This window comes from Syngnathus scovelli, chromosome 15, assembly GCF_024217435.2.
Source record: "Syngnathus scovelli strain Florida chromosome 15, RoL_Ssco_1.2, whole genome shotgun sequence".
Classification (NCBI taxonomy): Eukaryota; Metazoa; Chordata; class Actinopteri; order Syngnathiformes; family Syngnathidae; genus Syngnathus; species Syngnathus scovelli.
This window is the reverse complement of record NC_090861.1, coordinates 8495005-8508246: the sequence shown is the minus strand read 5'-3', so window position 1 is coordinate 8508246 and position 13242 is coordinate 8495005. Positions and strand designations below refer to the sequence as shown.

The window sequence follows — 13242 nt, the reverse complement described above, 5'->3', positions numbered from 1 at the left end:
AGATGGTGCCATCATGCAAGCGAAAAAGCCAACGTGTGTCAGAATGTTTCTCGTCTGGCTAAAAATGGAAACTATCAGCTTGATTCGCTTCTAAAAATGGAAGCGTGTCATCAAAGACAAACCAAAGTGTCATTGTGAAAACTGACTGAGGTACAGAACTGCAGCTGTAAAAAAAAAAAAAAATCAGAGCGCAATGCATAAAATTGAACTCAACACAATAAGGTTGACACGTCAAAAAGCTTGTATAAATTCCTCCCGCATCTTGCCGTACTTCAATCAGTATCACTCTAAAGCTTCACGGAATAATGAGTGCACAAGTACAGAAATCAAAATTAAACCCCCTGAGCAATTAAGGACATCATATTTCCTTTTGAGCCTTTTAATTTCCATCAGCCTTTCACTTTCGAATCCCAGTCAAACGTTCTTTAATAAAATAGTAATTTAATCAAACTCAATTTGAATTAAACTCGTAAGAGAGTCGCAAGAAAATAACAGAGGAAAAACAAATGTGACTAATTGGATCATTGTCTCCTGTTAGTGGAATTGCTCATATTGTAGCAGCAAGGATGCCTTTGTAGAGGTATGACAACTACAGCAGCTATAAACCAACCATGCTATGTATAGCACAATTAGCATGATCCAGATTTAAGTGTTGCAGATGAAAGTGGCGAGAGCATGTCCGAGTGGTCCTCTGGGAGCCGTCCGAAATGAAGAAAGCCCCATTGCTCGCACTCCATCTGATCCAGCAGATTGTTGATGCTGACTTCTGCTCTCTGATCTGCTACAATTACACAATTTGTCCACAGTGGGTGGTTGACCTCTAAATTGTTTAGGAATTATTTTTCCCATAGGAAAATATACAGGACTGTCTCAGAAAATTAGAATATTGTGATAAAGTTCTTTATTTTCTGTAATGCAATTAAAAAAAAAAAAATGTCATACATTCTGGATTCATTACAAATCAACTGAAATATTGCAAACCTTTTATAAAGTTTTGCTGTTTTTGGGGGGGTGGAATGGGTCCTTGCGCCAATATGGGAGTGAACACACACACGCGCGCACACACGCACACGCACACGCACACGCACACGCACACGCACACACACGCACACACACACGCACACACACACACACACACACACACACACACTTCTTTTTATGTGCCATGTAATCAACTAACAGCCAGCCCAGATTTTAACTTGCCAGCTGGGATAGGCTCCAGCTCCCCGTGATGCTGAACAGGATAGACAATATAGAAAACAGATGGATGGACAGAACAGTGCATGGTGCAAAGTAAGAAGTAGCAGGAATATGAATGAAATATGATGAAAGAATATTCAGTAAAATCACGTCCCATAATACATTTGTTGGATATGCGACGGATGACTGATTTGTGGAGCGTGCTTGGACCAAGCACTCTGTCTATTCACGAAGCTGCAAATCCTTCAATCTAAAAGCCATTACTGCATCCAAATTCTCCTCAAGCTTCTAATACCGTTCTCGGACAGATTTGGAAATCATACCTTCTGCGAATGCACAACCAGACTTGGTGGCCATTCTATCCCAGTCCGTTTTCTTTACACACTCACTCATTCAGAAAATCAATTCAACTAAACTCAATTCAATTAAACTCAATTTAATCAACGCAACTTCTCCTCCCCGAAAGGAACTGAAAATAAATGACCTGAACTTTTTTTTAATTCAAAGTGACTATCTCAGTTGTCCATTTTTAAGTCTGCTTGGACTGAAATCAAATGTTTGGTTAATTATTTTTGTGATATTCATGCTGCAATATATTCCACTTTGACATATTACCTACAGTATTCTGAACCAAACCAACAAAGTGTGTTCATGTGTGACTTTTAGAGGTGTGGCCTAATGAGCGACACTATCCACCTCATAAGAACACACTGGATGTACGGGACATGTAGCAGATTGGCTTCTCGCACAATCACGCCACCTTCTTTTAACTCCTCATTAGGAGGTCGGGTGACATAAATCGACAACCTGTGACCGAGCAGAGCACTGCGCACTGTATAGATGACACCTGGCGGGGGAGGATAAAGAAAGTGGAGCGCTTTGTGTGACTTGTCACTTGTCAGGCATTGCTTCCGCTAGCCTTGAGAGGGCCGGGCTGTTGCCTGAGAGTGCTTTATCATCATGATAAATGCAGCCTTGGAGCAGTGCACAGCATCAGCATGCTCAGAGGCACGGACACGCTCTGACTAATGAAAAGAGAAGGTCAAGGAGAGGGAGGGGTGCGCTGTGGGCTAGCGAGAGTGAACGGCGATGTGTATGTTCAAGTGTGGGACAACATGTCAAAGCCTCTGTCAAAACGTTTATGCGCGTTAATGTGTGTCCATGCTTTGTGGAAATCCACCGATCACAATTTCCTTACTTTTGGCCATTTGTAAAAACAGACATAAGCCTCAAGATGACCCCCTCAGTGGCTCAATAGTAATAAAGCAACAAAGAATTCCTTGTGACGCCACGCTTCTAATTACGTTTGACAAGAATGGTGACACAAATGTTCCTGTACTAATATTACTGTTGGCATATTCCTTCTATCATGAATGTTATTACAGCAGGTGTTGAGCATGTCCTGCACAGTGTTAATTTCAGAGTCATCAAAGTGACAGCGTGGAGCATAGGAATCCTTTTGGGCTCATTACCATAGGCTGCTGAATATATTGGCAAAACTCTGCACGAGTGGGACCGGTGCTGCTCCTGAGGCGTCAGATTGGCGTAATGATGGGGAGGGGGGGGGGGGGGGTGGTGGTGGGGGTAGTCCGTCTTGTTGTCAACAATTACAAAAAGCACCAAGCAGATGTGAAGTTTTTTAGGTCAAAGGTTAAGCAAAGCCTCATACACAATTCCTTTGCTCCCACAGAAAACGGATGCAAAGAAGAAGCTGTCTTGTGTGCAGCGAACCTGCTCAGAGGTTGTTATGCCCCACCCCCCCTTTACTCCGCATGCCAATAAGGAACTGTAATTAACAGAAGGAAGAAATCCAACACGTACTTACAAATTGCTCTGATATATTGATAAAGCCTGATAAAAACAAGGCATTTGACATGAAGGTGGAAATGGGGTTATTCCAGTAATGGCCAGCATGAGGCAGATAAGAAATAAAAACACCACTTAATTAAAGAGTGATTTTTGATTCTCATCAGTAAACGTGGAACCCCACCCACCCAGTCAAAGAATACCATATTGCCAATTTGCACATTTGCGCAAACAATATTTATGAGGCCTTTGTACGCATGAGTGATGAGGGGCAGCATCTCCTGAGCAAAGATGCAACAAAAATAACAGATTCAGGCTATTCTTGCAGCCTTTCTTTTGACACATTGATATTCTATATTTTGTGCTTTTGTAACACGTTCTTGACTGCCCACTCTAATTACTTATTTACTCTCCATTAGCTTCTTTGCTTTTTAGACATTTGTATTGACTCACGTGCATTTAATCAAAATGCATTCATCAGAGGAAAAAGAAAGGAAATAAAAACACATGCATAGTTAACAATACAATATATCACACCCAATTATTAGTTTGGTTTCCTTCCTTATTGTTCTATTGTCTCATTTTCCAATATTGTCTATTAAATATGTAAAAGCCTGGAGGATTTTCTGGTTCTGGAGAAGGAAGAAAATCAGCAGCCGGCAGAATGAGTCAACTCTGACCTTATTTTATTTATGTTCTTCTATGAGACCGCCTCTCTTCAACCAAAATATGGTTTATATAAATAAAACACTGACACTGTATATGAATCCCACCTGAAAACATTTTTCTAGATGCATCACTATAGACATTGAGAAAAATAATAAAACCAGGCAAACAATTTTCTCTGATCTATTTCGGTACAACATTTCAGTACACTTTGTACTCTGAGATGACGCGTCATTCAGAGTTAAATCAAAACAAGTGCTCTGCCGTTGCCTTTGTTTACTTTGAAACAAAGACATTGACATTCACTCGAGTTAAAATTGTTTTGTTGTCGTTGGTTCGGTGTCTGTGGCTCAGTAGTATGGAAGCCCATTCCCGTCAGTGAAAAAAAAATGTAAGAGGCCCGTCTCCGCAAGTGTGACCACCGTGCAGATGTAAATAAATGAACTATTTTAAAAAAGAGTTTCTGCTACACTGAGTAGAGGAAAACCAGGGAAAAAAATTCTGTAGTACTGAAATAGCAGAGTTATGGCAGAATGGCAAACAAGAAAGCTTCCTTCATCTGGGGCTGAACCTAAATACTTGCCTACTCTGAATGCAGACAGGCAGGGCCGGTGGATTGCAGGCAGGTATGCAATCATGTAGATGTGGCTCGGAGACTCCGCCCACCAATTCATCTGGTTATGCAGAGAGAATGACCAGCAGTTTTGTTGGGGAAAAAAACTTGAATTTGCATATTTCCATGCACAATCAATTGTGTAGCATTTAATACATCACAACTTGTTAATTCTTTTAGCAGTCATATCATCAGAAAAATTCCATTGCCAGATCATTTAAGTGCTCAAGTCTTAATATTGCCATGTGATGTGGTATGATTTGGGTTATGAGTGGTACATTTGCTGTACTGTGCATTTTCTCATGCATATGCAGAAAATTGTACTTTCTGGCAAAATATAATCTGGATTTCCTCTCCTTATTGGTTTTTACTCTCCTTATTTACATTAACTCATTCATTGCCAACCCAGTTCTAAATGGAACTTTGACATCTATAGCTGTCACTGGCAGTGAATAAGTTAAGCGTTTCTTGAGTTCTGTTGATGTAAACAGCTTTGTTGTCTCTTAGTTGCCAGCCAATGTATTCATGTGGTATTTTCAAGTACAGTAGCATTCTTAGAACCACCATTATCAAACAAACAACCTGTCATGGTTGCCTCTTGTGCAAGGCAGATGTCGTCTAATAGAGGTGTTACAGCAACGTGGCTGTGATTTTAGGACAATCATTTTGATTGCCGGCTAAAAGAGGTCACAACGCCGTACTCTGACTGTAATGCGGTATGATTAGCCCTGCATTCATTTGTGAGTCTTGTGACTGTGATATTGAGGAACATTACTACAGGCTGTAATTTGAAGCACCGTGTGGGACGGGACCCCATTGATCGCATTTGGCAAGCCATTGCGCCAGTAGTCCAGCTGAATATCGCAGTCACCGCTCTGAGTCAGTAGTCAGTGTATTTGTTAGCTGAGCATGTAATAATCCGTCAGTCCTTCGCTACTTAATCAGCATCATTAGATGTTTTTACATTATCCTGCCATATGAAATTACCTTAATGCTTGTAAAGGCTCACTGCCGCAGTGTGCCTCATTACCTTGGGACATTGGTCATTTCATTTCAAGGGACTGATTTTCATTAACTGCTCGCCCCCACACCATTAACAGAATGGAAGCTTGGCTGCAAGCATCTGGCTGCCAGCTAGACCTTAAAGCTGCTTCAAGGCATCAATGTGTTACAATCAAGGCAAAGTTACGATATTGTTTCGGAGAACAAAACAACGAGAAACAAACAAAAAAAAAAAAATAGTGATAGAGGAGAGACAGTTGAAAAGAACGGTCATGCAATGATGGTATATTTGGGTAAAACTTAAAGAGCAGAGGTGCAGTCATCTAGCGTGAAATTTATCCATCAGTCTGGCTTGATGGTAAAACCAAAAATAATAATAAAAAAAAAACAAGCGAGCAGGTGTGCTTTTTATTCATCTGCTTGATACATGATTTGTTCTAAAGAGTGGTCTATTTTTAAAATAGCATCTGCTTGCAGATGCTATTTTGGTATCTTCAATAGGTTCTCTCTGGTGCCTTTATTCCCATCCATATTTTACTCTCTGCTCTTGTCTCCTAATTTGCTTTTATTTTGGTTTTTAAAATGCATATCATGAGTGCACAATGTGCTGTCCAAGTCACAAAACACAGAATATGTTTGAAAGGTAGCACCTCTTGGATGGTTTATTTCTCCTGTTACAATTGACCACCCAATAAAAACTGGCACTAAGTGATGAATGCATTCGGGTTATTTTATGATATGCCGCAAGCTGATGAGTCTTTCACAAATAGCGCTTGACAAATGATGTCACACCGTTAGTAATATTGATTTTGCAGGGAAATCAATTGTGTCACTCGCCAGGGCTTGACTGGGAGGTCATAAGTCAAGAAGACTCAATGTAAAATGTACATAGCCATTCCATGAGATTCAAAACGTCCAATGGTCACAAAAGGCCATTAAGACCATCAAGCTGGCATTTAAAGATCAAGTGTAGATGGGTGATGACAACAAAGGTCAGATGTAAAACAGCAACGGAAGAAGTGGCCAAGTTAGTCCTTGTGTGACTTATTCAACCCTTTGTTATTTCACAATCATTTCTTTTTTTTCTGTGCATTGAAATGGAATGTATCGATTGTTCCTCCCATAGTTTTGTTACTTTTGTCGTAAACTTGTTTTAATGACTATACTGCTCTCTGCTCCCTAAATTGGTCCCCCGTAGACAAAGTTTTCTCAATGAGTATAGACAGTCAACTCTCTCTCTCTCTCTCTCTCTCTCTCTCTCTCTCTCTCTCTCTCTCTCTCTCTCTCTCTCTCTCTCTCTCTCTCTCTTTCTTTCTCTCGCTCTCTCTCTGTATATATATGTCTAACCCTCATGTTCTACATACACAAACATATAATTTAATTACACTCAAGGTAACACATCCAAACTTGGTCTGTTTGGTTTTCCGTTTTAACTGGAAAATATTGTGTTTCCAAATGCATGCACTTTATGAGTCACCTATGTGAAAAACTAACAATTGCCCATCAGTGTCTAGTTGCCAGCCTTGCTAAAACCTAAATGCAATTGAACCCTGATATCATCCCAATGTTATTTTTCTGGTATTTACAATTGTACTGACAAGATGACACTTGTGAGAAGGGCCATTAAAACAGAAAAGCTTGCTCGATTGTATATAGCCACGCGTTCCTAATAGTGTGTCCGGCGATACAAAGGCACGGCGAAGCCCCCCCACCAAAAAAACTCCACAGAGGTTGTTCCGTCTTCTGACGCTAGGAGTAGGAGCTGTCCTTGGTGCTGCCGACTCGCTCTGCTGTCTTCGTCCAATGTGCCGCCAGCTCTTGCAGCCACAATCCGCTTAGTGAGCGTACGAATTAAACCAGGACCTCCGCGTTTCACTTGATTATTATCGCCCATCGTCTCACGGCCAAATCAACCAAGTGAAGCGGCCAAAAAGCGTCACGGATTCAACTTTGCATTTTTGACGGACCTTCAAATCTCACGGGTTGCTTTCCCCGCGTCGCTCTCCCCTGTTTTTTTTTTTTCCCGCTACTCCGCTCCTCCGACACAAGGACGTTATTTTGCAGCCGCGCGCCCTCGACTTAAGAAGAGATGAATTGTACAAGACGAGCTGGCACGTTGACGAGCATGCTGGCGGTGTGGCTTCTCGCATCTGCCGTGACCACGAGCCGCGGACGAGGTACGAACTTGCGTGCACTTTGTTTCGGATGTTGTCCGTGAGTCTAACAAAACAACGCCGCTGTCCACGGTGTTGATGTCTATAACGAAGCAAGCGGGGCTATCTTTAATGTGTATTTATTCTTTTGATGTTACAATAAAACGTAAAAAACAAACATTACGCATTTTGTTTTAAAAAAAATTATGAACCAATCTGAGCAAATGAAATCAAATTTCGATAAACTAAACTTGTGTTTTAAAAAGTCATCTGCTGACTTATTCTTGAATGTCTCGTCATAAATATATATTAAATATAAACAACTATACAAAAGTGTCAACTAAATGAATTCGAATTACAGAGGAGAAAGCTAAACCTGCATTTTAAATTCATTCATTGACTTATTCCCCAAACTTAATGGCTCATCAAGAATGGATATGGATTAATCATCTGTACAGACTAAAGTAATGGTGCTAAACAGAATAGAACAATATAATCCAACATACAGCATGCAGATCCATTAGACATTTTTCAGCACTTTGCCTTTACACACATATCATGGTGCTAAATGTGGATCACTGTCACGCAAATAGTGATTGTTAAAGGATGATAAACTCCTAAAGTGAGCAGAGAATGGAAAAAAAAAGCCACCGACTCCATTGCAAGCAAAATATTACAAATATTTTATTAAATATTACTACAAATTGATCTTTATACAGCCAGGGGGTGAAACGCTCAGTTGCTTCCTGTCCATCAAAACACGCCAAGACTCTTTAATAAAGCACAAGGCACCAAGAAACTCATTTTAATTGGCCACAAATCAATCAAAGGGGCTATTACGGTCAACCTTGCATTGTCGATCAATTTGACAAAAGCGGGTGTATGTGAGTTGATTGGAGTGCAGAAAAAAAAGAAGCCAGAGTGCCTACTTATTTGGCCGCTGAGGTCTGTGACAGACGGTGTTCGGTAATAAGACGCTAATCCTCAGGAATTGCTGAAGATTATTGACCAAGCTGTTTGACACAGTTGAGTGCTTGTGGGAAGTGGCGATGGATTCACGCACGGTGGCCTCGTCCTAATTATTTTTCTATTGTGCATCTGCCCTCGTCTTCATCCTTACAACCAGCACTCTTTTAGAATGACGTCCTTCTCAACTTGAAATCTATGCAACACGAGTGCCGTCATTTCGTCAAAAAATCATGACATATTTAGAAGCGATTTTAGAATCCCCTTAAAATCGTGGTGTGTTAATTTGAAAAAACCTCTCCAGTTCAAAAGCAGATCTTTGTGAATGGATGCCATTCTATGAGTGTTGCTTTGTGAAACCCTGTTTAAGTGCAGCCTTTCCTGCCTCATGCTGAAAATGGGAAAATAGGTCTAAAACTAAACAATATAAGAGGAGCGAAAATGAATTCATATTGCGTTGGCCCAATCTCAGCCCATCTAAAATGAGGTGCAATTGGAGTGCAGCGCCTGCCACAATATATGACAGTATCAACAAAACAAAACCCCCACTGATTGAATATCAGGTGGAGGAAATGTGCTCTATTCCCCGACTAGACTTTCTGCCCAAGTGCAAATGCAATCACTTGTATTATTACCCTTAACAGGCATTTTCTGAAATGTTTGATTGAGTAAATGCGAATGCAGAACCCGCGATGGTCGTTGAGGAAGATGGAGGAATAATTGAGTGTTTTCAGCCCCTGGAACACACCTGCGCCGTGTGTTCAGCACTCAAACCTCCAGGGACAAGGAAAACGCAGGAGGCAAAAAGAAAATTGTACATATTCCATTAGTGAATTTGCCGCTTAGTCGGCAAAAGCTCGCTCATAGTTTTTCAATTTTTAATCACCAAGGTTTTCCGTGTTTCACAAAGGTAAAATAATGTGCATGCTCAGGCTTGCGTCGCATGTTGGCAAGTTGACTCAGTTTGCTACCTGTTCATTTACGTATTTGGTCTTAAGATTTTATTAACTTTGTTGGCAGAGTAGCCATAGAGCAGCAGGTACTTGTGTGAAACCCTCACAATTGCACCGAACTCGTGGATAAAAATAAAATAAAATAGAAAACCGAGGAGGACCATCAGCTCTGTTGACAAACCACTCACAGCAACTACTACTGCTACTGCAGGAGGGCTCTTTATTAACCCACCCACTTAATTAACTCAGGTCTCTTCACTTAACACTCTTCACGTAGACCATCGATCAACAGTTTCTGTCATACCAATAAATAATAAATAAATCAAAAAATAGAAACAATATATAATTGAGAGCATAATGCAACAAACTTATCAACGATGCGTTCATATCACCTTTTTGTTAATTAGTTTGCTTTGCTTCAGCTTGTTTTTATTCAAAAGTCAAAGTCAAAGTCAAAATCTGCTTTATTGTCAATTTCTTCACATGCAAAGACACACAAAGAGATCGAAATTACGTTCCCACTATCCAACGGTGACAAGACATAGTTCACAATGTACATACAAGTAAACAACAAAAGAAAAATAAAACAAGAAGGCACAATCAATGAATAAATAAGAGTGATGGATAAATAATAAATAAATAATACATTTATAATAATAATAATAATAATAAATAAATAAGTCGTGGCATTAGATTTTCATTGTCGTTGCAGAAAGAAGAGGATAGTCATCTAAAACATTTGCCTTGATAACTTAATGAGCTCGATAAGCGAGACACTCTGTGACATCATGACATGCAGAATATGTGAATAATTAGTTATACAGTAATCCCTCGTTTATCGCGGATAATTGGTTCCAAAAACCACCCGCTTATCGTGAAATCCGCGAAGTACGGTCACCAGCTCATCTGAAGTTTTATTTTGACTTTTAAATTTATTTTTAATTTGGAAAAAAAAATCCGCGATGTAGTAAAACCGCAATAAACGAACCACGATGTAGCGAGGGATTAGTACATATATAGATACATACACATTTACACGTACACGCACACACACGCACGCACACTCACACACGCGCATGCACACTCACGCGCGCACGCACACACACACGCACACACGAGCACACGCACACACACACACACACACACACACACACACACGCACGCACGCACGCACGCACGCACGCACGCACGCACACACACACTCGCGCACAAAACACACAATTAAAAATTCCAAAAAAGAATTATAGTAGTATTGGAAAGAAGCTGCATATTCATATCATCAGGTCTATTAAAATCTTAATAGACATTAGAATTTTCATCAGCCCTGCAAAGCCACTTTTAGAGTTTTATAAAGTTTAACGACATTCAGCCGAGCCTATTATCTTTATGCCGACACATTATGGCTTCCAGTTAACAATGGTCAGCGGTGTGCTGGGAGTCAGAGAGTCAGGCATGTTTTATCTATCCTAAAGCTCATTAAATGAGTTATGAGCAGTTGACGGTGCTCTCCATGACATCCCACTCAAGGTATAAAAAATGTCTCCAAGATAGAGGCTTGTAATTCACATGCTAAGAATAACGTCTGCCTTCGTTGTTTAAGGGCAGGATCCATTTCCTCATACCGGATGAGGCATTAGTAGATTGACAAAGGTTATTCATTACTTGGCCATGTTCTATTTGCAAAAAAACGTTTTCTCCAGGGCTCCTCCCACACGCTAATTTACTTTTCAATCACTGTGCTAAATACAAATGAATGGTGGCCAATGTGCATTTGTTCACTGACAAATTGATCGCACTAGCTGATTGACTTTATTGTTTAACTCTGAGCAGAAATGTTAAGATGTCGTGGCTGGTGCAGGAATATTCTACAACCAAAAGAGGTCATCTGGAGTCGGAATGGCAAATTTTAAATTCCCTTTATCACAAGCAGGCAAATCATACAATGGTTGTACAATAGTTATCTTGAAGGTCAAATTCAAACTGAATATTCCTTTTATGGTATTTTACGTCTATGAACAGGCTTTGTCACTAACTGAATGTGTTATTTGTTATATTGCAATCCAAAAGACTAGTTCCCCATTTTGGAGCATGATAGGGGTTGGATAGAAAATTATTCTTGCCATTTCTTCAAGCGGCGTCGCCCGTAATTTGAGGGGAGGTAACAGAAATCACGCAACACCTGTTTGTTGGATTGCTGGTGATTAAGTTCATCAAGGGCTATTCAGCATCTGTGTGCTGTCATAATTAGTTTAATTTTACCAAGCCCTGTCACTTCTAAATGAGAGTCATTACACCAGGAAGCCCTCCAAGGCTGCAGCGCAGGCCTTCCTCGGCCCCTTTCTGTGCTAGTCTCCGTCTCTTTCACCGCCTCCTAGGTGGAGCTCACAGCTTGGCTGAATGCGACTCATTTTCATCTCTTCATGTGCAAATGCCTCTCTCGCTCCACCAGAATGTTGCATGCATCCTAATTTGAGTCCTCGCCGCATGGAGTGTGAAGGTTTATTTGTCAAATGGCAAAGAATATTTTGGCGGGGATGCTTTTGGATTCTCACGGTGGAAAATGTATCTCACGGCTAAATTAACCTCAGCGATCTCACCGCTCAATCGTAAGGGAGGGTGGCGCATAGATGAAGCTTTAAGAACAATTTGGAATTGAAATTTATCACCAGACTTCTGAATCTGAATGATTGCTGGAGAACCCAAACGTTGGTTTCGGCCGGGTCCTCTGGATTTTTGATTCTCAATGCCCAACTCTAACGGCCATTTATTTTGATAGATTTTCTTTTTTTCCCTTCTTTTTGGCAACCAACTTCCATTTATAAATCTCGATTCTAATGACGATAATGATGGCTTGTCGCTGGTGTAGAACCCATTGTAGGGAGAAGAAACGGGCTATTCCCCCAAAAGCATTTCTCTCCTGTTTGTATAATCAGTCTCACAGATTGGATGGGCCTGAAATGGGTTCCAGATAATTACGCGAGAGGTTTCTGCAAGAGCCAATCGTTTGACTTACTGCAATCATCTCCTGAGTCACTGCAAAAAATAAGAGTGAAAAAAAAAATGAAACTGGCAACTCTGTGGTTCGTCAAAGCGTTCTGGGTTTAAATCTCAACTCGGGTCCACCCGTGCGGGAGTTTGCATATTCTCCTCACGTTTTATCATGGTACTTGGACTTCTTTCCACATTGACCAAAAATGCATCTCGGGTCAAATGTTTCGAAGACTCTAAATCTTTCATAGATGTGATTGTGATTATGGCACATATAGACTGTTACTTCTTATTCTGTGTACAAATAACAACAGGTGTAAATGAAGAGATCACTGCCGTCACTTTGTCAAGGCAGCACATCAACTTGCTTTCCACCTGCGTTGCCGTTGGCCTGGCACCCAATCGATGGCGCTGGGTGGCAAAAGAAAAAGGAGAACCCGTTCGCTGCTCCGAGGCAGCTTTCTGCACCTTTCACGCTCAGCCTGTCTGTGAACACACCTCTCTAATCTGGACTGGCGTGCTTTGTGGCTGCAATGGGGATGCCTCTCTGAAACGATTAGGCTTGGGGACAGCGCCTGCACTCATCCCCTCTTCTCTATGCCAGATTCCATCTAGAAAGCATTTCATCTGTGGCGGCGGGAAGGCGCATGTGGGGTGGCTCAGCACTGTGTGGAAAGCAGCAGGTAATAGGCTGTGTAATGTGTTTGGGGGAGTAGTTTTAGTATTCACCGTTAGTCCTGACCTCTGGCGGGTGGTGCCAACCCCCGCAGTAATTTCCTCTGAAAAGATGTAATTGAATTCATCGGGATGAGTAAACATATTATAAGTAGTAGAGAAAGATAACAGTGTTGTGGATAGATCAAGGAAGGGAATTGTATCGCCATGAGTAATTGAA

General features: G+C 40.9%; 1 protein-coding gene across 4 annotated transcripts in view; it reads left to right on the top strand.

The window, feature by feature from the left end:
- Positions 1–7059: 7059 nt before the first annotated feature.
- The window catches only part of LOC125981785 (seizure protein 6 homolog), a 53783-nt gene continuing 47600 nt past the window's right edge, over positions 7060–13242 (top strand). For 2 of the 4 annotated variants that reach the window (XR_007486164.2, XM_049741756.2), the window contains exon 1: positions 7060–7464. Coding sequence is in view for 2 of the 4 variants with exons in the window: in XM_049741756.2 (XP_049597713.1) it covers positions 7377–7464 (88 nt within the window). In the remaining 2 variants the exon portion in view is untranslated. The remainder of the gene's footprint in view (positions 7465–13242) is intronic. The other 2 variants (XR_007486165.2, XM_049741757.2) reach the window with 1 other exon arrangement.